At 24.8% G+C, this 26,730-nt stretch overlaps 1 protein-coding gene and 1 long non-coding RNA gene across 24 annotated transcripts in view; one reads left to right on the forward strand and one right to left on the reverse strand.

Moving 5' to 3' along the window:
- LOC119680103 (MAP/microtubule affinity-regulating kinase 3) overlaps nucleotides 1-26,730 on the reverse strand; it is a 48,728-nt gene that overhangs the window by 13,633 nt on the left and 8,365 nt on the right. For 4 of the 23 annotated variants that reach the window (XM_038092757.1, XM_038092754.1, XM_038092769.1 and 1 more), the window contains exons 1-11: nucleotides 7,947-9,112; nucleotides 5,751-5,966; nucleotides 5,465-5,685; nucleotides 5,096-5,377; nucleotides 4,822-5,015; nucleotides 3,494-3,606; nucleotides 3,232-3,415; nucleotides 2,696-2,795; nucleotides 2,500-2,624; nucleotides 2,280-2,439; nucleotides 1,369-1,482 (exon numbers count right to left, since the gene is read on the reverse strand). In XM_038092757.1, coding sequence (XP_037948685.1) covers nucleotides 1,369-1,482; nucleotides 2,280-2,439; nucleotides 2,500-2,624; nucleotides 2,696-2,795; nucleotides 3,232-3,415; nucleotides 3,494-3,606; nucleotides 4,822-5,015; nucleotides 5,096-5,377; nucleotides 5,465-5,685; nucleotides 5,751-5,966; nucleotides 7,947-9,050 — 2,813 coding nt within the window. In that variant the 5' untranslated portion in view covers nucleotides 9,051-9,112. Of the gene's footprint in view, nucleotides 1-1,368; nucleotides 1,483-2,027; nucleotides 2,170-2,279; nucleotides 2,440-2,499; nucleotides 2,625-2,695; nucleotides 2,796-3,231; nucleotides 3,416-3,493; nucleotides 3,607-4,821; nucleotides 5,016-5,095; nucleotides 5,378-5,464; nucleotides 5,686-5,750; nucleotides 5,967-6,444; nucleotides 6,599-7,946; nucleotides 9,114-17,119; nucleotides 18,123-26,730 lie in introns of those variants that run through there. The other 19 variants (XM_038092767.1, XM_038092764.1, XM_038092763.1 and 16 more) reach the window with 13 other exon arrangements.
- On the forward strand, nucleotides 22,464-24,711 carry LOC119680108. The gene is made up of 3 exons (XR_005252448.1): nucleotides 22,464-23,577; nucleotides 24,058-24,226; nucleotides 24,309-24,711. It is a non-coding gene; the product is annotated as an uncharacterized LOC119680108 (long non-coding RNA).

Here is a 26,730-nt window from a genome sequence, read left to right on the forward strand (position 1 = left end):
AATAATTTAAAAATTAACACATGCAAATATATATATTTATATATGATACATAAATTTTAAATGAGATTTTGTTTAACATAAATGTACAGTATATAATGAAAAAATTAAGGTAATGCCCAATCATTTATCTTAAAATTGAAATTGAATTGATTGCTATACAGATAAAAAATGTAACTAATAAATATTTTTAAGAACAAGATGAAACTACAGGTCTAATACATATAATGCAAAAACACATAAAATTTATTGATAATATAAGCAAAATATATGCAGAATTGTGCCAAGAATTATAATAACTGCACTATATCGGATGAATTTTAAACCATTTTATGAAGGTATTGATTATTATTCTATTACTGAATCTAACCAAATAATTTCACAAACAATCAAAATTTTAAAGTTGTCTATTATTATTGATATTTGGCAATAATTGAAACATCTGTATATAAAACCAACAATTTATTTAATTAAGTTGCTATTATATAGCAACATCTGAAACAGATCAAGAACTAAACCTTAAAAATTCAAGTAACTTTTGAAGTTGAGCCTCTATATACAAATCCCCTTTACTCGTATACAAAGAATATTCTTTCTCTTAAACATAAAAGTTGTTAATTTAATTAAAATTAAATCTTTTCAAAAAAATTTTAATTATTTAATTATCAACTTTAATTATTTAATTTTCTTTGTGTTCTATTGTTATTCATTTAATAATTTCATGAAAAATAAAAATCATATGAATTCACATCAAATATGAATATTAATAATATACAACCATGTTAAAAATATATAAAAATCATTATCATTAATTAATTAATTTTAAAAATATAACATTTAAAAAGTAATAAAATAACACTGTAGCCTTTATATTAAGTAAAAAAAAGAAGCAATAATTAATTTTTGAAAAATTGAGACAAAAACATATAAAGTGTTTTTCCTACTTATAAATGGTTTTTATGTAATGGTTTTATATTACATATTGAAATGTTTAAATTTAGCAATAATTCTTTCAAAATGTTATAACTAATGAACGATTACTTAAGATATAAGAGAAAAAATAGTAAAAATTATTACTTAAAACTATATTTCAATCACGAGTAACCCATAAACCTTGTCTTTATATATATAAAATATATGTAAAATCATTTATGAGAAATAAATAAAAAATTGCAGATGAAATTGAATGAATCAATTTATTTCGCAGCATGAAAAGATTTAGAATTAGTTAAAAAATACTTAAGAATTTGTAAAAAAAAAATAATCAAGAAAAGCTTTAAAAGAGGCGGGAGACAATGTACAATATAAAAAAATATGTATGCGTTTAACGTCAAGAAACTTTTTAGCTTGAATTTTGAAGTAATTATATACCTTGCTTCGACAGGATCGTGAGAAACAAGGACCCCTCCGTCAGTCGATTGGCCTGGACTTGAAACTGAGGCGCTTTTAACATGCCCCTTTCCGGAGGATGCCGTTGATCCACTACTTTTAGTTTAATTTAATAAAAATTTAAAACATATTTAATAGGGTACTTCATTAATAACATAAAACAATAGAAAAATAATTTGAAAGAATTATTAAGCCAGTATGAATTAGGATTAGCACACACTATAGCGAAAAGCACTAACTTAACTAAATACATAAATTAAATTCTTTAGTGTAGCTTTTATTATAAAAAACATATTGTGATATATTTATTTTATAACACAAGTTTTTTGTAAGTAAAATATACTTAAAATCTATTTTAAAGGATATAATATTATCTGATTATTAAATTAGTTTGGACTAATTTTCATTACAATAGCAAAATTCTAGAAGAAATATTATAAATTAAACCCAAATGTAATGTGCAATGAGTCTAAATATTTGAGCCTAAATATCGGATAAGAGTTATTATTTAGATTCTTTTCGTAATATTTTTTTTTTAAGTAAAAGTCGTTTAAATGTATTTGGTGGTAATAAAAGTAAAAAATTCTTTTTGAAGCATTATTAAAAATAATTTATTGATAATAAAATAAAAATACTTCCAGTTCCTCTTCTTTGTATGTGAAATTAATTTTAACTATTTCTTTTTTTGCGGTCTTGAGTCTAAAATTTTAACTATTATACAAATATCATTTTCGATCTGACACTAAAATATATTAATTTTTTCTTTTCCTTAACATAAAGCACCTGGCAAAAAAAAAAATTATAGATAGAACTAAAATGTATTTTAAAACATATAATGTAACAATATTTAAACATACATTATATAGGTATAGACAACAAGAAAATATACATACTTTGCTTCTGTAGGCAGAACATTCGTTTTTTCTGTAGATGAAGTCTTTTCATATAACCTTGTTGATCGTCGTGGTATAATACCGCTATTTTCTGTAGTATGTTTTCCATTTGTTGGATCGTATTTAGTTGCTGAACGGGGTTTCGCGGGGCTGTTGACAGCTAAAAATAATAATTCAAATATAAAATACATGAAATAAAACATTTATTGTTAAGACTTACATGAATCTCCTGATATTAATTTTTGTGTTGCAGATGCAGGCCTTTGGTTTTGTGCAGCTAATCTTGCAGTGTTTTCTTTAATGGTAGCTGAATCGATTGTATTTTGACGTTTGAAGTTGCTGCTTCTGAAGTAAATATATTAAATTTTTATTACTTATTTGTATTTAAAAGATAGTAAAAAAAATATATTTCTTACATCGAAGTACGATCTGCCGAAGTTCCTGAATTGGTTACACTAGTTGGCACAACGGCTACTGCTCCTACTCCGGGAGCTGTAGCTGTGTTTGGGCCAGAACCTACAAAAAATAAAAACCATTTTTATGATACATACATTTTAAATAATTACAATTTTAATATTGATCCTATAATTGTGCGTTAAAATGAATAAATAAAATGAAATTAATTTATAAACATTTGAAAATTTAAAAAATAAAATTATTCTTATCATAAATAAGAAACTATTTTCAGCCTTATTAAGATCGAAAAACTATATAAACAATAATTTTTAGTTCAATTTAGTTATAAAAAACGCGTAAAACTTTTTGTACTATACACATATTAATACTTAAAACGTTTTATTAAATAAATTAAATAACTCAAAAGGTGATAGTTTACTTCCAGTTCGAAGTTTTTCATAGTTCACCTTTTTTATCATTGAGTTTATAATTTTATATATTGAGTTTATACTTTTAATTGAGATTTTTGAAGATTCATAAAAAAATTTATTCTTACGTATTGTTTCGGCACCTGAAGAAGCACGTCTGCTTGGCTTAGTACTAGATGCCGATATACTTCGGTGAACACCACGATGTGTAGGACTTTGTACAGATGAATTTCCACCACTCGTTCCGGTATCATTTCCAGTGATATTACGTAAAGAATGCGATGAGCCGGATCGAGATCCATCACTTTCAGGCTAATGATAAAAATAAATTTATTCAATCACCTTATAATATTATCTTTATAATATCTTTGTTTTTTTTTTTTAACTTACATCAGTGCTTTTTCTTCCTAAAAGTAAGTAGGTGGCAAACACATCATCGTATCGGACTTGAGATAGCGAAGTTTCGATTTCTTGCCTATTGTAACCCATGGCTACTAGCGCCTCTATAATTAGCGAAATAAAAAATATTTTAAAATATTAAATACGATTTGTCAAAAAAAAAAAAAAACCCAAATATTTTAACAACATTAATACATCAAAAAAAAAAAGATATATAGATACTGTATACGTTTTCTAATATATTGATTAAGGTTTGAAATACAAAGCAACGCATTCACGAAATTTAATTATTGCAAGCATTCATAAATTATAGTATATATCCATATATTACACTTATATGTATATACGTATATATGAAATAGAAAATAGAAGTGCATTTTTAACTAAAAAATTATACTTAAATTATATCAAATTACAGATACATATTCCGTTAAAAAATAAACAAGGAATGATTTTTAAATTATAAATAAGATAATTTGCTTAAAATTGATTGATACATTATATAAATATACAAAATTTGGTACCATTATTTTAATAGTAATAATACTACATTTTGTATAATAAAATCTCAAATATAAGCAGAAATATGCATAGATTTGAGAAATTAATTTTGAAGTGTGAATTTAGAAAAATTATAGTTAATAATTTAAAATTGTTAAAGTTATGGAATATGAATTTATTTTTTTTAACGAAATCTATATTTATGTAAAAAATAAATAAAATTTATCACAAAAATTAAATAAAAATAATGTCTTATATACATTTAAATTATTATATTTATTATATAATCTAATTATATATATAATTATTATATTTGTTATTACTATGAATTTAAATTAATTATATTATAATAGTTAAAATTGATATTATTTTCTAATAATTATTATTACTAATAATTATTATTTATAATGTCTTTTATTATTTATTATCTTTTTTATTTTTATTATTATTTTTTATTACTTAAACACATAATTTATATTATATTTAACATGACAGTATTATTGATACATTTATTTAATAGTTTTAATAAATATTTTAAATCAAAAAAATGTATGATTAATACATATAATGAATAAATATTTCTTATAAGAAAATAATTATGCATTGACAATGAATAAATAATTAATGACAAAATCTACTAATAATGGTGTTATTAAAATAAATAAATAAATAAAGTACATTAAAGTGAAGCATTTGCTTTTATGTTATGTATATTCTTCTTCTAGATATTTACTTTCTTTTAAACATTTCGTCTATGTAAATCGAATAAAGTACAAAGAGATCAAAGATATTTATTTGAAAATTTTTGTATACAGTACCCGTCTTACCTATCCGCTTGGGATCGGCCAAATCTTGCTTAGGCTCTACGTACGGTTTGAGTTCATCTTCTTCAAATCCCATATTCATCCATTTGTCACCCATTATGGTTTCGAGACTGGCACGTTTGGCCGGATTTAATACAAGAAATTTGCGCAGTAAATTTTCACAATCAGTTGACATGTAAAAAGGTATTCTAAAAACAATTAAAAAAAATAATAAACCAAAAATTTTGAGTTATTTATTTTTTTATTTTATATTATATATAGAAATTACCTATATTTGCCTCTGAGTACTCGTTCACGCAACTCTCTTAATGTTGAACCATCGAATGGTAATGAACCACTAACAAGAGTATATAATATAACACCCAACGACCACACGTCAACTTCTGGTCCATCATATTTTTTACCTTGAAATAGTTCGGGGGCTGCATATGGTGGACTACCACAGAAGGTATCGAGTTTATTTCCTGGCGTAAATTCATTCGAAAAACCAAAATCTGCTATTTTTATATTCAATTCACTGTCTAATAGAAGGTTTTCAGCCTTCAAATCCCTAATTAAAAAATACAAAAAAATAAATTATTACGTAACTTTTAATGTTTTTCTGTTATCTGTTATTATTGCATTAAATATATATTACCTGTGTATAATACGTTTTTGGTGACAATATTGTACGGCAGAAACAATTTGTCTAAATTTCACTCGTGCCTCTTTTTCTTTCATGCGTCCATGTAGTACTAAATAGTCAAATACTTCACCTCCTGATGCATATTCCATTACAAGATATAATGTCTTTTCAGTTTCTATAACTTGGAATAGTTTTACGATGTTTGGATGGTCGAGCATTTTCATGATACGAACCTATAAAAAATTAACATTTTTTTAATTAAAATTAAGTTTTATAAAATAATCCAGAAAATACATACTTCTCTAAACAATTTTTGTAGCGACCCCGGATTTAACTGAGTTTTGTCAATTATTTTAATAGCCACTTCTTTGCCTGTAGGCAAATGTTTAGCTAGCTTTACTTTTGCAAAATTGCCTTTTCCTATAGTCTTTATTAATTTATATTTTCCAATATGTTCTTCCGTTGCACGCCAACGCATTGGTGCACTACTACGTATTTGCATATTCGGTGAACCCTAATTAACAAAGAAATATATAGATTAGTTACTTATAAAAAAATAAAAATTCACTAAAGTGCTGAAAGGAAATAGTTTGCAAATATTATTTATTATAATAAACTATATCAATCAATAACATAATTATAATAACTGATATAATAATATAAGTATATAAATATATATGTTTATATTACCACTGTAAAAACTATTTTTTTAATTAATACAACTATTATATTATTTATTTTAAAATTAGAATTTCATGTAATAGTCTTATTATATATTTAATAATTAGTCGACATGATTTATAAAAGTATTAATTAATTTTTTTATTAGGAGCATGAATTATAAAAGTAGTATATATTTATAAACAAGTAAAAATCCCTCCAAATATAACTTAAAACAATTAGAACATTAACGTGTTTTTGACAAAAGCCTTTTCACTTTTGTTAAAACTTAGAATTTTCAAAATTGGTTAAAACTTGAAAGTAATACTTACCAAATTTTCAAATTTAGTATAACGATACATGGTGAAAACTTATTTTTTATCTTATTTTTGTTTAATTATAAAAGAAAAACTCTTTCATGAAGAACATACAAATATTAACATCCAGTTTCAAAAAAATAACAAGTTGCAGTTTATTTGACTATTGTTTTAAAAATCCGTAAAAAATAAACTTAACTGATTTATTTTTTATTTTAAATTGTCAATCATACATATGATAATACAATTAAAGTTTACAAAACAACATACTACTTTATTTTTAAATTAATATATATTATATCGGTAATGCTTTTATATAGAAGAAACATTGAAACAATTCCATTTGATAAAAATTATATGATTTGTATACATAGAAGTATAAGTATATCAAAATTTTAGCCGATCGGTAAAATATTGTTTTGACAGACTTAGATTATTTTAATTTACTAAATATTAATGCATTTAATAGGTTAACCGCTAATGTTTTCGTCACTTAATAGGTGAGGAAATTTTTCTTGTTGAAAGTAACAGCTGAATTATCAGCTGGTATTCAAATCTAAACTGGTAAATCTAAAATTTGTTAATAATTGATTAACATATAAAGAAGTTTCCTACATTGAAACCTCTTTTTAAATATCAGCTATATCTAAATTTTTATTAATAAATGTTGATATGCAAAAAAAGCGACTTACTTTGATGGCGAAAACAGAAACAAGGACATTTTAATTTGTATTTCAAGTGTCAGTTTATATACATAGAATTTTTGAAATATGTAGTTATATTTCGTAATTGTCTTAAGATAATTAAAAATTTTCATATCTTCAACATAAAGTATATTATTTGACGTTTAACATACATAGTATAACAGGGAACAAGCTTCACGGCAATATTTTTAATTAAAGTTATAAGAAATACCTAATCAATGTTGAGGTATGTGAGTATTTATACTTAAACCTTTAACATAAGTTTTGGTAGTAGTCTTTATCGAATTAAAATCTTTAAACATATTTGGGTTTGGTCATCCTCTAAGATTATTACAAATTTTCCAAGTATTCCAAAAAATATACTACTTGGTATGGTTACAAATAGAGAAGCCATACGACAATATCTTCAATGTTTTTCTAAGTACATTTATACGTAATATGATAATTAATAACATTTTTTTTAAAATAAATTTAAGTTGAACCCTTTATTGAATTGAATTTTTTAAAGAGGATTTTGTTTGGTAGTCAACTGAGGTGATAAGAATTCGAACATATTTTACATAAGGAACAATCATTAATCTTGAAGTATATTTTTTTTTAAATTAAACGTACTTACTACTTAAAAATCACCCCCAAAACATTATTAAATAATAATTATTTAAAACAAATAACTGCGTTAAAACTGCATACGCAAAAATTTCTTTATTAATATATATAACATACTCAATATTAATTGAAACAAACTACGTTACGTGTTATTTAAGTTAAGTTATTATGAATACTTTTTTGTGAATTGGGAGGAAAATAATTTACCTGCATTTTAGTATCGTTGATATGTTTGTTTTGGTTCGCGACCATTACTGTTGGGGGCGCAGGTATATGATGAGTAGTAGGTCGCATGGGTATTATGGGTTGTGCTGTAATTTTTAGTTCTTTTGGAAGAGGTTTTATTTCCTTTGGTGTTACTATGGGTGTTGCAGTTTTATGATTTTTCTCTTCCTGTGCAGCAGCCTTTTGCATTCGTTTTTGTGCAAGATAAGCTTCAAATTGTTTTAAATTTTGTTCACGACGTTTTTCCGAAATGTTGGTTATGGCTGTTGAACAGGAATTTCTATTTTCATAAAAATTTTTATTTCTATTTTCATGTTTTTGTTTTAAATTTTGATAAACTGATAAAATTTCAGCATTTTTTGTATCAGAACTTGTTCGCGTAATTTTTGCCTTCGTATCAGATGCATTTCTTTTCGATGGTGCATTTACGGAACTGCGCGTTTCTGCTCCACGAACAAATTCTTCCATGGACTGTGCATCAGATTCAATATCGCAACTATCCTGTGAAAAATTATGTCGTAAATCCTTATCACTTGGTTGTAATAAGTTTTCAGTTTCACCGTATCGTTTACTTTTTTTATATGCATAACCTTTAGGCTTTTCCATTATAGGTTCTTTTAATTCTGAAAAGTGTTTAAAACTTTCCTCAACTTTATTAATATGTTTCTCAATTGAACTTAACGCTATGGACACACTAGCGTCTTCATTTTTAGGTAATATATAATGATCAAATTTTGGTATTTCTGAAACTGTTTTCTCGCCATAATTAAAAGTGCCAATTTTCGGACGCAACTGCACTTCACCAGAATTCAGTAGAAACTCATCTGTACTGATAACTGAATTATCACTTAACTTTTTGTAAGTTTTATTTGCTGTGTCTTCTACCGCCGTTTTCATTTCGGTTTGATTTTTATTTGGATTTAACTCTTCTCTATCACCGATGTAATTTATATCCACTCCAGTCTGTCCTATACATTTATTTGCTTCATTACCTATCGGTGGAGGAATAGGTGCAACACCTTTTCGATGTGAGTATTGACGAATGCTTTTACGTGCAGAATCGCCACGATTTAAATTCGATTCCATAGTAGAATTCACTTTATTTATTTTTATACGTTAATTAATCTAATAAATTTATTCGTTTCTTTTTTGTTTTCTTAACTGTACATAGGATGAACATATATTTTATTATTAGTTATTTTGAGAAAAAAATTATCGAAAAGACGAAACACACACATTATGGAATCAGAGCACAAACATGACAATATACAACAATTTGGACAAATATTGTGGATAACACACGAATGATTAACACAAAATTTTAATTCTAGTAATTGATTAATACATAACATTCTACATTTATACACTTTAAAAAATTTTTATTATGATTCACTTTTTGTTAAATGTTAGTGATTTATACTCTTTTAGTAAATTGATAATAGTTATCAACAAATTTTCTATTTCAAAAAAGAGATTCAGTTAGATATATATTAAAAAAACAACAACTAAAAACCAAAACCAATGAAGAGTAAGAAAAAAATACAAAAGAGAATTATAGAGAATAGTATATCTATATAAAGTAAATAAGTATAACTATTATTTTATTTTTTAATTTATAATTGATAATATTAAAACACTGTTTGTTAATTTGTTTAAAATCTCATTGATGTAATTAATTTAAAAGGTGCGTTCGAAAATAGGCAGGACCTTTTAAAAATTTATATTTAAAGTGAGGTCATCTATTAGCAATTACATTTGTCAGTTAGGTTAACCAATATCCGTATTTACGTAATTTGGCACACCTTTAACTTTTTGAAAAAGTGCATTTATGGATGTAGCAGTCATCCACAAAAGATTTGTACCCAAAAGAATTTCGACCGAACATTTAAGATACTTTTCGACCATACAAATCACTATATTGAGTTAGAAGGGAATTGTTACCTTAAATATAAAATTTTTTTGATGCCTGTACGATCGAAAACACTCATCCACATGTTTTTATTGAGTCAGAATGGGACCATTTTAAATAAAATAAATTGGTTTTGCAAAACTAAACTTTTGCAGATCTTATTTATAAAGATCTACCCTTCACGCAAATAGTTATAGTTAAGTTAAATAGTTATATGCACATCAATAATAGTTCATAAAATTTTAATTTTTAAAAATTCATTTGCAATAGATAGTTTACTATTTCATATTATATATTTAAATACATTTTGTATATACACTTACAAACGAAATCTTATAATATATCTAAATAATATCGTGTTTGTCGTAAGCTAGTTACTGTATTTGGGTACTTAGATTTTAAATATGTTTTATTACTTTTTACTGAAAACAATCAGTCTTCAACTCAACTTAAATAGACATACCGCAGGGAAGAACAAAAGAAGTACTCAAATGGATACATTACGTGGTGAAAAAGATAACCAAAAATACAATTAACAACAATAAGTGCCGTTAAAATTTAAACGTCATCTTTTTCATTAAAATGTAAGAGATTATAATAGATCAACTTTATCAAATCTAAGGATGCAATAGCTGCTCTTAAAATTCTCATTCTGTTTAAGAAAAACAAATTTATTGTCAATATAGATAGATTTGTAAAATCTATTAAATAAAGGTGTTAGGAAACATATTAGATATGATATACAGATAATATATATAAAATATTATCTATATAAATGATATATTATTAGATATTAGGTAACTAATAACCAAACAAAATTAATCATAACTATTGTTAATATTGACGGAGTGAAGATTAGGGTTGTAGTTCTACATCCATAAAATGTACTGAAGCATAGTGTTATATCAAATATCTTTATTTAATATATTTTATCTAAATATAAAATAATTATTGTCAACATTGATTGCATCTAAAGACTTTGACTGCAGTGAAATCATAATAAGTTAAGGTGTTAGATGAAATATTTTTTTCTAAAAATAAAATTATAATTGTCAATATTGAAGGAGTCTAAAGATTACGGCTGCAGTTAAAGATTATCTAGATGTGTATAATTTACCGAATGAAAATGTCAGATAAATTTTTATTTAACATAATAATATTTTTAACTATTAATATAATTAGACACTTGGTTATTATTAAATTATAGATACGCAAATGCGTTAACTTGGCTAAATTTAAAAGCATTAATCATTGAGTTATAATTATATTGTATTTTTATTTTTAGCTCAACTTCAATAGCAACTCATGCTAAAAAGAAATACAAAAATATTGAAAAATATATTAAATAAAAAAATAAATTTTTTTGAGAAGTTATAAAATTATAAAAAATCAACAACTAATTAAATTTTATATTTAAAATTATTTTTAAATGAATTGCATTTTTTTCAATTACTTATTACAATTATTTTAAAGAATTCAATAATTATAACTAATATATTTTTTATATTTTTTCTGATAGTTTCGCTGTTGCTTATTGTGATGCATGTATTTGACTGAGTTGAGCACTGACTGTTTGTGTGAGTGCAGTGAACTAGTTTATTTCGTAATTAATATGAATTTAATTTAGTAGGATAATTCATAGCAAGTGTAACATTTGTAATGTATAACCTAATTTGTAAATTAGGTTGAAGATTTTTTCTTATCTGTATCATGATTACAGATGTAACATATAGATTTAACTTTCTTATTAAATACCTATTATAAAGCCTTCAGCCAATTTAAACATATTTTAATAATATTTTTACACATGTCTTTTAATACAAATTAAATCATTTGTCTATTATTGCCTTCAATATTATTTACTTTGATATTTAAAATTTTATAAACAGATTGATTTTGGTCTATATTATTAGCAGTCGTTATTATTATTATTTTGGTTATATTTTTATTTTTTATTTCTATATATGTGTATTTGTATTTTTAATAGTCGAACCATCTTCAAATCAAATTAGTTTTTTTTATTATCACTACTGTGATCTAATTTAGCAAACTTAACTGTTATGCTATTTATAGATTTATACTTTATTTACATTCGTGTGAAATTGAAGTATCTAGATAAATTATATTCATACTCTTCTTTTATTTTTAAAATAGCTTTTGTTATTCTCTTCGTTAAAATATAGAAACAAAAAATTGTTTCGTTTATATGAGAAGATGTTAAAGAAGTTAATATATAAAAAGCAATATAAATTAATTTTAAAGAAAAAAATAAACCTTTTATTACTGAGGTAATATTAGTAAGCAATGAAACATTAAACACACAACACAAATACTTTTATAAAAGATAACGAAACGATAACAGCGACACGAAGCTGATAAGCTCATACACCAACACAGTTTCTTTTAAATATTATTCACATAAAGAAAATTTTTATATACGTGAGAGAGAATATAAATTTTTATATATGGTATTATTCTCATGTAATTAAAATAAAAACTAAAAAGTAAAAACTAAAAAATTCATGTAAACATTATATAACGGATACAGCAGTTGTTAATTATTTTTTCAATTTCCACAAACTTTTGCCATATTTGAGATGAACTAAAACACAAAACAATAAAGAAACAAATTTCAAACAAACGTCTTTCACCTTTAGAGAGAGTTTTTTAACTAATAACGAAAAAATGAAATATATTGAAGTATCTTATAACTGCTAAGAGTACATTGAGCTGAAAGCAGTTATCAGCACACCGACAATTTTGTTTGAATTTGAACCGACTATGTGGAATCGTTACGAAACTGAAAATTTTAGTCAGTTTCTACGCAGACATAGTCTATAGTATATAACCTATTATAAATTTTCCAACTTAGATTTTAGTATTATTTTTATTCGTTTATTGCGCTAATTGATCATTCAAATAAATATTGTAAAAGACAAAAATTATTTAATCATGCATAGCACAATACAGTTTACACATATATATATATATACATATGAATGGATATATATATAGATTTAAAAAAATCGTTATATTCTAATTTTTATTCTTTAAAAAATATGACTACTGAAAATGTTTGCAAATATCGCAGTTGACATCTTAATAAATATTATTAAATGTATATACTACATATATGTATATAGATATATATATATATATACGTATTTATACATATAAAAGGAAGAGCATAGAGAAATATAAATGAAACATTGTAGATAAACAGAAATAAAAGTTTAATCAGATAAATGATAAACTTAACACTCTGCAATTGGGTGAGATAACAATAATAATTTTGATTTTGTACTTTGTTCTACAATAGGTGAAGATAAAAAGCAAATACAAATAACCAACGATTTTATATATAAGTATTAGTGAAAAATACATATATAATATAAAATAAAAATAAATTGTATAATTAGTTAAAAAAAATTACATACCTGTAACAATAACAAAAAAAAACATAAGGGGAAAATACCTAGTTTCCTTCTAAAAAAAATAAAAAAAAACAACGATGTACAGTGAACGAGTTTATATTATGATTATTGTTAGGGGATGTGGCACTGTGACCTTCGGGTCTATTGTGCCCTTTCTGAGTCTAGAGTAGGTCTCTAAGCCCTGTTGCTGTTACTAATAATAATTTAAACAATTAAATTTAGTCCAAAAGTTGATTTTGTTCAGTAGCATTACTAATATGCAGCCCAAATATATAATTTTCTCACTATAAATTATGTATGTAATTATATATATGTATATAGTTATATAAATACACTAAATATAGATAATTTTTTCTACTTAAAATAAGGAATACCTAAAATAACGATAAAGTTTGTAAGTATGTTTTATTTGGTTTGGAACCTATTCAAAATCGATTTCAAACAAGAAAAAAGTTACCATTGCTTTTTCCAAAGCATCAATATACCCTTAACTAATCAGTTATGTAAAATTATTTTACTAATATTAAATTTCAATTATTTTTACAACCTTTTTGTCGTAAAATTTACATATACGCTTATAAATATAAACTTATTTCTGGCAGCTATTTTATAGTGTTGTTACTTGATTCATTCAAGTTATTGTATTCATTTGAAAACTTGATATATTTATGAATAAATACTGTTTACAGTTTTATTGGATTAGTTTAGGAAAAGATAAGTACGATGTTCTAAAGCATTTCGTTTCGGCGCTGATCAAAAATATAGTTTATATGAAGACCAATGTTTTTTTTAATAACACCGTTGTTTTCACCGTTCCGCTCTACAACTTAGAGTTACAGATAGAGTTTATCTGTAATTCTTACAATTATCCCATACTTCCAACCAATTAAATCTTCTTTCATTATCATCGGTCTATACGCTGTGACTTCGATAAACTAAGATTTTTAAATCTTAAATCTATTAGCCTTTAATTGTTTCGTTTATTTTTAGAAAGGGCCTCTCAGCATTAAGACATTCGAGTTCCAATATCTAGAATTTTTCTTTATTCAATTCTAAGAGATGATTTTAATGGATTTAAATCTCAAGTGAGTTTTGATGCGTTCCATCTTCAGAAAAAATAGATCAAAATTTGATTCTCAGAAAACTACATACGAATCATATTGCAATATAAGAAGTTTTCTTCGGTATCAAAAATAATACTACAGAAATATTAGATCACATTTGAATTAAATTAATTATAATTGCACTGATATATTCAGTAAAACCAAATTTTTGATTCTTACAGCCACAATTTTCTTTTTTATTTTATAGCGCTATAACTCTTGGTGGGTCAAAACTTAGGAACACAATATACATATATAGATAAACATTTTGATTCTATATAAACAAGCATTTAATGACTTTATATATATTTAAAATAATACATTTAATACATTTAAAATATAAGCAGTTTTATCTACTTTGGCATTAAATAATAATCTAGTTAAGTCATAGAGACAGCTAAAATTTCAATATAAAAAATAGCAAAGGTGTTATAAATTTAAAAGACACAAAGGAGGCGTATCTTATTATCTAAACTGTTTTTAACCTGCTCGTGGATGTGTACAAACAACGATATTAAATCAACAAACTACATGTGACACAAAAATACCTGTTAGAGATAATACCTTAATCAAATCATTTTAAAGCATCCAAAAACCGATTTTCTCCAGGTACAAAATTAGGAAAACATTAAAATAAGAAAAGATATAAGAACACATTAAAATATGCAATCTCTCTCGCGAACAAAAAGTTACATACAGAGCAGAATAATGACTGACAGTCAACAGAGCTTAATATTGGTATATGCAATAAGTTGAAATTACTGTGATGTGAGTTTAAAAACATAATGTATAAGATATATTTGTGATAATATGTGGAAGAAAATTACAATGCTTTTGAAGTACATAATTAAAGCTCCCAAGATAAATATCTGCATAACAAAATTAACTAACAAAATTGTTTACAGGAAAACAAAGTCATGAAACAAGTTATTATTGAGGAGTAATTTCATTTGACGATGATGACGGTGAAGAAAACTATGAATATCTTTAAAGCCCAACTTATAATAAAAAATAATTAAATATAATGAGTTTAAAAATGTTAAAAGAAACTTATAACTAATTTACGTAATCTTGTAACAGATGTGATAAAAATATTAGTTTAAACTCATAAATTCTCAAAGGAAATATACATAATTGGACATGAAATACAAACAGTACAAAATAAAATTATATTGTAAAATTTTTAATAAAGAAAAGGTCAAAACTTAAGAATAAAGGATTAAGTATAGTGATAAAGTAACTTATATTATATTATATTATATATAGATATAATATGAAATTTTCTTATATCAATGAAAAAGAAAAAAAAATTAATTATAGAATAGATCAGCTGTTCGAATAGCTCAACCATCAAAACTTTGAAGCACTGCCTTTAACCATTTGCAATGGATGCAGCGCCATATGACGAAAAGAAAACTACTTTTCCGAGGTACTATTGAACAAATCAGTTCTTGAAATTTGTGTATGTTTGAGTTCTACACATAACAGCTATTTAAATCTTATTTGATATATTAAATATTTAACGTTTAAATTTTTATGACAGCAAACATTAAAGTGAAACTAGTATAAATTATATAGACATTTGTATTATAAAGAGTAATATAATAATTTTATAATTATTTTCAAATATTATATGTATAAATATATATATTTTATTTTACTTAAAATTTGATTTATATAAATAAGTAAAATTCAGAGTAAACGATTTACACGAAAGCCTTGGTTTCAAAAACGGTTGGGTGGTCTACAATTCGACCATTGAAGTTCACTAATTACTCCAATTGCAGTCTCGTCAAACACAAATCAAATCAAGTAGGTTTTTCCATGGCTAGTGAAAAGACTCGAACTACAGTAACAACAGTTGGATTAATATAAATATCATTAAAAATTCCTATTTAAACAGAATTAGTATATCTCAGAAGTTTAATTGGAGACTATTAAATCTTTAACGAAATTTTTACAGTTCATATTTTTATAATTTATTTTAATTTAAATTTGTTCTCTAATCCTTTAATTTTAGATTATAGAATTTTTTATGATTTGAATAAAATCCATTTCCCAATTTTTTCGTTAAATTATATATAAATCAAATACATTAAAATAAGAAAAACTGTTTTGTTAAATTACTTTTGTTTTAAATATACGCTTGTAATATATAATAAATTAAAAAAAAATTTACACTTCATAGACGTAAGAGAAAGTTTTGTGCAATCTACATATAAAATTATCATTTATTTACACTTTACTTTGTTTATTATAGAGATAACGTTGTTAGTTTTGCTATTTTAACTATAAATTATATTAAGTGATAAAAAAATCAGATGATTAAAATAATTAACAACTAACCTCTTGATTCAACAAGATACTGCTTCTATGTTTTTTTCTATATAAGTACATATATACACGTATTAAAAATCTTACGTAAAATATTAGTTAATCTTAACTTAATTATTAATTTAAATTTATGAAAAGAGAAGAAAAAAACATTGTAAAATAATTTAATACCATATATGATTTTTAATAGAGAAATAGAGTTGTTATAAAGAAACTATAATAAATTAAAGGGACTTAAAGTAGCATTTATATATACATTTAATGCACATATTTTTTATTATTAAATTTAAACTCCTAAAACCTTTCGAAAAATATTTTATTTTTTAACTTCGACTTTATTTATATAATTGTTTTTTTTTTTAACTTTATACATACCCATGGTTTATTGCTGCGCATTTTTACTGTTGTGGTACCCGGAACTGTTCCATCTTTATTTCTAGAACGATCTGATTTACTTGTTGCTACTATCGGTAGTCCACCATTCTCAATCATGGTGACAACAATTTTGTTATTTTTTTGAGTTGAATTAATATTATTAACAGCTGCATTGCCATTACTTGCTTGGTTCCGACTTTCATTTTCTGCAGTACTAAAGCGTTGCTTTATATCACGTTCTCTATTGTGTTTTCTTAATTGTAATTCTTTCATGGTTGCAGGTGTGTGACTTTTTGATCGGCTTAAAATTCTCATAATTTGACTTTTTACCTTTGTAGTACCACCCACAACATCAATTGGATTATGTAATTTAATGTTACTGGGACAATTACTTTTTGCGGACTCAAAGCGCTGAAAAGTTCCATCCGCCATGCGCACAAAGCAGCCGGGCGCCATTTTGTGAAAAGAATCCGATGGTAACTTATGAAAATTACCATTAACACTGCGAAAATAACAATTATCAGTTTTATGATATCTATCGCCTGCTATTAAAAACTCATTCTTCTTCAGCGCTAAGGTACTACTATTATCGTTTGTATCATTTGGCAAATTGGTTGTTGCAGTTGGCATATAAGTTTTATGTACTTGTGTTGTACTACTCTCTTTGGAAGAAGCTGGTTTGTTATCAATGTTACACGAACTTTTCTCATTCGTGTACAGTCGATCGAGTGTTGAACTGTTTGGTTGTTGATTTACATCGTCATTTAAATACGTTTTATAACGTATTTCTGGTTGGACAGTAGAATCAATTGCTTGCACTTTTCTACATCTCTTTGATGAATTCTTTCGGCTTATAAAATGATTACTTATATTACTTGTATTTTGATTACTAGAAATTTGACCCATATTATATCTACAATATCACTTTTCACATATCGTTATTTGAAATGTCAGTCTCAACATTTATATTATCGAGTAATAATTGATTTTATCAAAGTGTCAAAGTGTCGACTTTAAATAACTTTATTCGGTTTATTGATAAAATTTACAAATATAAGACAAAAAAATTTTTTATTGTAAACAAAAAAATCTAAAAAAAATTGAATATTAGAAATAAAGTTTTATGGTAATAAAATTAAACAAACAATTCTAGATGAGTTTATTATAATGAGAACGAGCTTACTAAAAGAGTACGAAATATTATGCAGACCAGTAAAAAAATCTATTCCGTAATAATTTAAATTATTTTCTACAGTTTATGAAAACATTTATAATAAGATATAATATATGTGACAATATTGTTTATAATATTATAAAAGGATTTTCTTTTCTTTTATGATATAATAGACATAGTTGATTAAATTTTAAAAGGTTCTTGAACTTGAGCTTTACTTTATCGAACTGACTATTTGTGTTACTATATAAACCATACAATATTTGTGCTCTGCATACATACAGTAGTGAAACTAATGGGTACGTGCATAGATTTCGCACCATACTGTGTAAAATGAGACGCTTTGAAACAGAAATTAATCATCGTTCTATCTAAAACTAACGAGAATAACAATACACAAAAAAATTCAACATTTTAAATAAAGAAAAAAATTTATAAATCTATCATTAGGCAAGGTTACAAGAACTAACGACGAAACTAAAGATATACCATCTAATAAACTAACTGAAATTAAAGTAAGCTGGGTGAGATATAAAATAAATATATCTATTCACAGATTTTCTATAATTACATATGTTATATCTGTTGGCATTTCAAATATGTATTCTGCTTTGCTCACCAAACAAAATATTTTATTTTATAAGAGTTTCTCAATAAGATTTATTGTATTTAAGTACTCTTGACAAATTAGCATTAGGATTATTAGTTAAAATTTTCAAGAGGTGTATATACGACTAACAAAGAATTTAAAGTCTTATTTTTAATAGCATAGAGTTCTATTAGCAAAATATAGGATTAAAATTATAAATCAAGTCAAAAAATATTGTGTTTAATTGATTAAAGATGTACAAAAATATATATAGTTAAACAATACAACTTCAATATGACATTTGTGTGACATAATTGATTTTATAGGTGACAGGTAATAAATGACAAGAAATTTCTTAAATATTATTTCACAGAACTCAAAAATTTAATTATTATATTGAAAAGATCAAAACCATCCATAAAAAAAATTTTATGTATTAAAATTGATACAATTAAAACTGTTCAAGAGTAGAATTTCCAAGAATGTAAACTTAGTTATCCACTATCATGGAGTTCTTTAAATGAAAAATATAACTAAAATAACAATATAACTAAAATTATATACCAATGATATTTTAATATTGAAAGAAAACTTTAATATGTTGAGTGATGAAATATCAGCAATAAAAAATGTTTAATAACTAGTAACAAAATTACAATTAATCGTGTCACAGATACAATAAACACAATGATATAGTCTCTCATTTTAAATGAAGCACTGCGACCAATATAGTTTTTGTGGTACAACTGCCCTTAGCTAAACAAAAGGCAATTTGCTTTATAAAGGAAGGTCAGGTTGTCCACTTTTGTGGAGTTTTAATACTAGAAAAGATATGCGCTCCTGCCCCATAATCATTTCGATGTCCCTTGTCATTATAGAGCATTATATAGAAATTTTTACTAAAAACAATGCAATTACATAAATTGAATAAGCATTTAGTTTTTGTTAAACCTAAGATTATATGGGCATCTAAAAATCAATAACTTCTTTAAATGTACAACAAAAAAAAAATTTAAAAATATAATCATTATCAAGTCATTCTAACAAAAAACATAAATTTACGTGTCTTGTCTGTTACTTAATGTACACGTATTAAAGAAAAATGAACCTTATTTTTAGTATTGACAATAACTACTAAGTCAACATAGACAAAGAAAAATTACAGTAGAAATCAATACACGGATATAAAAATGAAAAATAATGTACAAACCAAGAAAACTAGTACTAAATGATACAACAAAGTGGATTGGTAGAAATAAGGGATACTTAGTACAACTACAAATAAAAAAAATGGAATTCTGAGGTCGTTACTATGTATAGAATTTTAATTTATAATAAAGGAAATACTTCGCTGTGACCCAAGTTACAACGCATACAATTTTTTAAATTAGATTAATGCATATGTATTTCTTGCTTTGAATAGAGTGCCAATCAATTAATCAATTAAATTTTCAATGTAATTTTGTTATGGTCTAGAATTCATAGTAAATCAAGGATTCAGTTTGTAAAAATGTGCGATATTTGTTGATGAATAAACAGTTTTTTATTACGATTGACTTTTATTGCGAACACTACCAGACATTTTCTGATAATACAATAGTTTTACACATAAGAATACCTACTTTCTTGTTGAAATATTTTATCAGATATAAAACAAAATCTGCCATATATCAAAGCAATTCTGGTCAAAGTTCTGAAACAAAAAGTTTGCTACTCTACCAAATTTAGTAAGGATTAGTGTAAATCTGGTTACTACAGTTATTACTTGTCTTTATTCAAAAGGTATATATGTGACTAGATTTGACGCATACAAAAGATATTACTACAGAAGCTGTCATGCTCAAAGTGAATTTCTTATAAAATTTGTACTTAGAGCTGGCTTAATATAAGTTATTTGTTTTGTTATTGAAACCGGATTGAGTTTCAGAGATTGTCATTCTAATAATAACTACAATAATAGAAAAGTGCATTTCTGTTAGAATGAGGTTATAGTAATATTATTGGAATATAAATATTGTAATTCAATACTTTTTATAATAACATCAATAAAGTAAAATTGTTTTAGAAATATAATGTAATTCATTAAACAATAAACTAATAATTATTTCAATATATCAAAAAGTGAATTTATACCTCATCTAAAAAGTCAGAAATAATTTTAGTAATGTCAGAACAATTCTATTCAAGTGATACTGAATTCAAAATAACTAAGATTTCTTGATTAAAGTGAAACTAGTTGTGTCATAGTATTTATGTGGGAAACGAAACTAAATTACGAGAAGGAAAGCTTAGTTACTTTAAAAAACTGATATATTTTTTTCATAAACCATTTTTAGTTTAAGTAGTGTTTCAGTGATAAATTTTTAATCCAAAAAAATATACAATTAAATATTAATCGTTAGCTTAGATTAAACCAGCGATGCTAAGGATCCACTTAGGCCTATTGGCTCATTATATTACCGTATAAGAAAGTAAGTAGTTCAAAAACCATTCAGAACCTTTAGCTTTCATCGTGCTCTTCACAACTACAACAGGCATGATTAAAAGAAAGATTTCATCTTCTAGAATGATTTCCTAATCGGCTATGACCCGTGAGCAAATCTACCACAAGTCTGATATTTCTACGGGGCATCTGAGAGTATTGGACTTTTGTTCAAAAGTACTTACTAAGAAAAGTTATTTTTAACATATATATATTTTGACTCGATTCTATTTCTTAGAAAACTTTTATCCTCAAGTAATAACTGAAATTTTTGAATATGAATCATTTATTTCTCTTTCAAATATTATTAGTTATGAACATTAATTAGTGATCGTAAGTGTATCAAAATTATTTTTTATAATTAAATTAATTTATAATTATAATTTTTTATAATTAAAATCAAAAATGTTTTTCAAGAATTATAGAAAATATATCTATTCTGATCTGTGTGAATATTATTATTTTTGTTATTTGTTCTAAACATTTTCAATAATGGAATATGGAAGAAATAGAAATCAAACTAGAAAAAAATTAAACAAGGTTAAAATATATTAAACAAATTGCAAGTATTGGTACAAAAAAAACTAAATTCAAGCTAAGCTAATAAGTATAAATAGCTTAGCATTACTTTTGAGTCAAAGCTCAATGCAATTCTTTTATACAACTCTTTGGTGTATAGATTTTGAGAACAAATCAATTTCATTGAATGATTATTAATAGCAACGTTAACTAATTTCATATTTATATTTAAACGTATATATGTAGTATTACTTTTAGTTTGTTTCATTGTAATTTATTAAAATTAATTAATATTTAAATTTCCGCTGATTCAGCATTTAGCAGCGGATGACAAAACTCGTTTATTGAGAATTTACAAATGGTTTTGCTTAAGTATGAGTGAGTGTATGCACGATTTAAGAAAAGCTTTAAAAACCAATAAGAAAACAAATACTTGTGTAACTCAGAACCTTTTTAACTAAAATTTATACTTATCTAAGGTAATGATATGCAATTTATTACTCACAAAGGACGGAATTTATTATTATATAAAAAGCAATATTATATGTATGTATGTATATTTTATGATTAACTAATTCCATTACACAAAACCAAAACAAAGAATACTACATGAACAAATGTACACTAATATAAACACAATATCACATAAAAAAAAGAAAAGTAATGAAAAAAAATCCCATTCGTATATTGACCAGTGCAATTGTACTAGTTAGTTTGATTGTTGCTATTTTTATGGTTGTAGTTGTTGTTGTTGCGGCATGTAAAATGTCGTCTTTAATTTTCATACAAAACACTCTTCTCCATCGTGTAGAATACACTTAAAAGCTCAATAAAAGTTTCGCGCACTGATTTTACAGATCAACTGAGCTTTTTGTATTTTTATTCATTTAAAGTAGAAATATTATACAAAAAAAAAAGTTATTTCGATTCCAATAAAGTGTGCTAATTACGTCATTCGTAAGATTTGCACTTTTAACTATTAAACGAATTAAAAATCGGATAAAAAAATTCTTTAAAATTCACTCATAAAAAGCACTTAGTGATTGGTAACTTTTTCGCAGCTCACTTATATATGTCGAGTATATGTTTGTACATGTACACTTCGTTGTTATACTTTTGCAATTGATTAGACAATTATGTTATTATGACACAGAGTCTAAAAACATTACGTTTAGTTTACCAGCGTGTTAGTTTGTTCGTTTATTTTAATATGAGAAACGATTCAATGGTATTCAATTAAATTTTAAATTTTCTGATATTTATTATCATATCATTGTACTTAATCAAATTTCCCGTGCGATAAAAATTTATATTGTAAAGGCGTGATTAGATTCGCGCAATAAAATAAAAATAAAAACTAAACAAATATATGAAACGCAATTGAGAAGGAACAGCCCAGTTAAATGCTACCGTCATACTGAAGCACACAAAATACGACTTTGAAAGCTCGTTTTCTCCACTAAGAGCTCAGTACCTCAGTAGCTCAGTAAATTGTTCATATTGTTCTGAAACGCATACAATTTTTATTCTCAAGTTTTTACTTAACTAAGATCTCAAAAGCAATGATAATCCAATTAGTGGTTGAGCTTTTATTTCCTAAGCTCGTGAATGAAAATGTAAAACGAAATATAAAATGAGTTTTTTTTAAATGGCACAAAATGTTTAACACACGGTTTTATGCACAGTGAAAACTGGTAATTAATTATTTAAAATCTATATGTCAAGAGAAGGAAAAAGAGCACGATTTACATTTTTTTTTTTTAAAAAATTAATAAAAAAAAATTAATGAAAAAATTATGTGAAAGTAAAGAAATTGACACTTAAAAAATAAGTACTTAAATATGGTGGTATCACATTAGTACAATCGGCATTTACGAGTATAATAAACATGAAATAAGTTGTTTGTGTGTATTTAATTTTATTAACTAATAATTTAATATTTTTTATATAAAATCTAAAGGATAAACATATGGAGTTATTTATAAAAAATCTACATATATGTAGTATATATGTGGATACAATATCATATATAATAAACATACATAAATATTTTGTTAATCAAATAATTAGAAGACAAATATTAATTATAATGAAAGATCATAAATTTTATTAATAAATATGATATAGTATATAGTGTTTTTAAAACTACACAAATTCAATTTATATTTCTATAGCTCAAGAAACAAAAAACTCTTCATTTACTATTAAAGTAATTAAGGGTTACAAGAACGTCCGAGTGGGTCTACGTTCGAAGGCATTCATCGAATTCAACGAGCCAGTGCCGTTCACAACACTCAAAACGGACTACACAAGTACGTCCTTGTGGGCTACTACAATAACAAAGTAACTATTCCATTCATAGAAATATTTTCATTACAGAACTGACTGACTTATTTGTACATATTTTTATGTTTTAATGAAATAGAATACAAAAAAAACACTTCTGGCATAAAGTCAACACAGTCACAGTTTCTTTGTCCTAGTCGTGTTTACACTACGGATTTTGGTAATGTCTCTGATTTTGAGTAATTGTCTCCACTACGCTATATAACGTGATTATCAAAATTTACGCTTTTTAGTTGCAAATTTTTACATTGATTACACAAATAACTGTGACTGAAGCTATTTTTGCGTAATAGACTACAGATTAATTTTTGTTTACGTAATTAATATTAAATGTTGCAACTTTAAACCGATATATTCTAATCTTTATTTTAAAGCATTATTTGAATCATTTCATTTATGAAGTCAACTCCCTCACTTTCGTCGCGCACTCAGTCAGTGGTTAGCTTAGCTCAAATACTTATTTATATTAAAACAAACAACCAAAGTACAAACTAACAATATAAAAGAATTTTAAAAATAAAAAAATTACTAAATAATATCATATATTTTTACAAAAATTGTACAGAAAACATATGTGTAAACATATTTAATGTTAAAAACTGCAGCTTGTTCCGTTGAAAAATTTCACAAAACATTGTGTAGAGAAACTTCTGCATTAGCATTTTTAATGATAAAAATCCAACGAGTGTGGAATTTCACTTTGAGATTAACTAAGGTACAGTCCATCAACAAATCTTTATGCTTCAATGTTAAAAAAACAGCGCCTGATTCAAAAAGGCAATTCAAAGGTTCATCAGTTAAATGTACTAGGTAATCATTAATACTATATTTATGTCAAAAGTTAAAGATTAAATACAATCTTTTTTATTTAACTTAACATTTTCTTACATTATATCTTTTTGTTAAAAATTTCGTTTGTTATTATTTGTTTAATGTTTACAAAGTAGCGATAGAAATATTTAAAGCTCACTTAAACTCAAATAATAACCTGTTTTGATATCACGGATTAGTGGACTATTAACGGTCAAGTCAGATAAATTCGGTCAGCGTACGAACAACACCGAAGGGCACGACTCACCCACTGAAGTGAAAATAAACTAACTTGACAAGTCTATAAACTTAGCCAAATCCCTAGTTTTGTAGGCAAATCTCCCAGCTCTGTTAAGTCGGTAAGAAAAGGAGTCCCGAAAATTTTAAACCTAGAATTTAAAGTTACACATTAGGTGGAGTGCAGTTTCCTCCTCATATTTAAAATCACAATCATGACAAAAGTCGTTATAGGGTATATATGCAATTTTAAGTGAAGAAAATTCTTTATATTCTACATACCAATTACAGAACTGATAAATATGTATTTGTATTTAAGCATGTATAGAATCCATTTTAGATAATTAAGCCAGAATAGTTGTAACTTTAACAAATCTTTCATATCCCAAATATGGTATATGGTATTCATAGTCCATATTGCTTGCATTAAAGATTTGTTAAAATTAAATTCAATGTATCATAAATAATTTTATAAAACATTGTGTTAAATTCCCTATACCCTGAATGATTTTCTTTATTAAGAAAAATATATATACATGTATAAGTGCATATTATCAATATTATCTAAATACATCAAATAATAGCATTGATGAATAAATATTATACATGAAACAAAAAAAATTTTATAAGTAATACGTTTAATATAGCGTAAAGCAATTTGAGATAAAAAAATATCTTATATCATTTATTTTATTATATTTTATCAACATTGTTGTCTGTCTTCAGCAAAGTGTGTGACGATACACATAATAAAAAGTGAGTAAATTAGAAAAGCTTTAAGAAAGAGCGATATCAGTAAAGTTTATTGGTCACAAGGGTAAAGAGTTTAAAAATTTATAAGGTTTCAGTTCTCTGACAAGATAAGAGCTTTCAAAAAAAAACTACTATTAGGAACTTGAAGCAGTTTATTTCATACTATTCGATACATTTAACATTTACAGTTAATGAGTGTAATATAGGAAATAAATTGAGTTAGAAAAGTGGCTAGTGTTTAATTTTATTTAATTTTAGAACCAATTATATACTTATTTAAGTGATAAAGTGTTTTGGTGGTTTTCTCGTGCTCAACTCATGTATATCATATTTCATTTTTTCTTTTAATATTTACTTTAGTTTCAGTGTCTTTTTAGTCATTATATTCGCACACATCTATAGGTAATTTATTTCAATTTAAAAAGGATTAGGTCAGAAACTAATAATTAAATAAGTTATATAATAATTTATATTACTTTAATTATTTAATTGAATTAAATATTGTTAATTTATAAAAAAAGATTTAAAACATACAATTGATAAGTTATATGTTAAACTTGTTTTGAAAATAATTAAAAACAAGAAATCTTTTTGATTGAGTTATATAATATATGTATAAACTATATGTATTATATAAAACAATAATTTAATAATTAATTGTTAATAATTTCTTAATTTAAATAATATAACGATATTCAACA

This window comes from Teleopsis dalmanni, chromosome 2 (genome assembly GCF_002237135.1).
Source record: "Teleopsis dalmanni isolate 2A chromosome 2, ASM223713v2, whole genome shotgun sequence".
NCBI classification, from domain to species: Eukaryota; Metazoa; Arthropoda; class Insecta; order Diptera; family Diopsidae; genus Teleopsis; species Teleopsis dalmanni.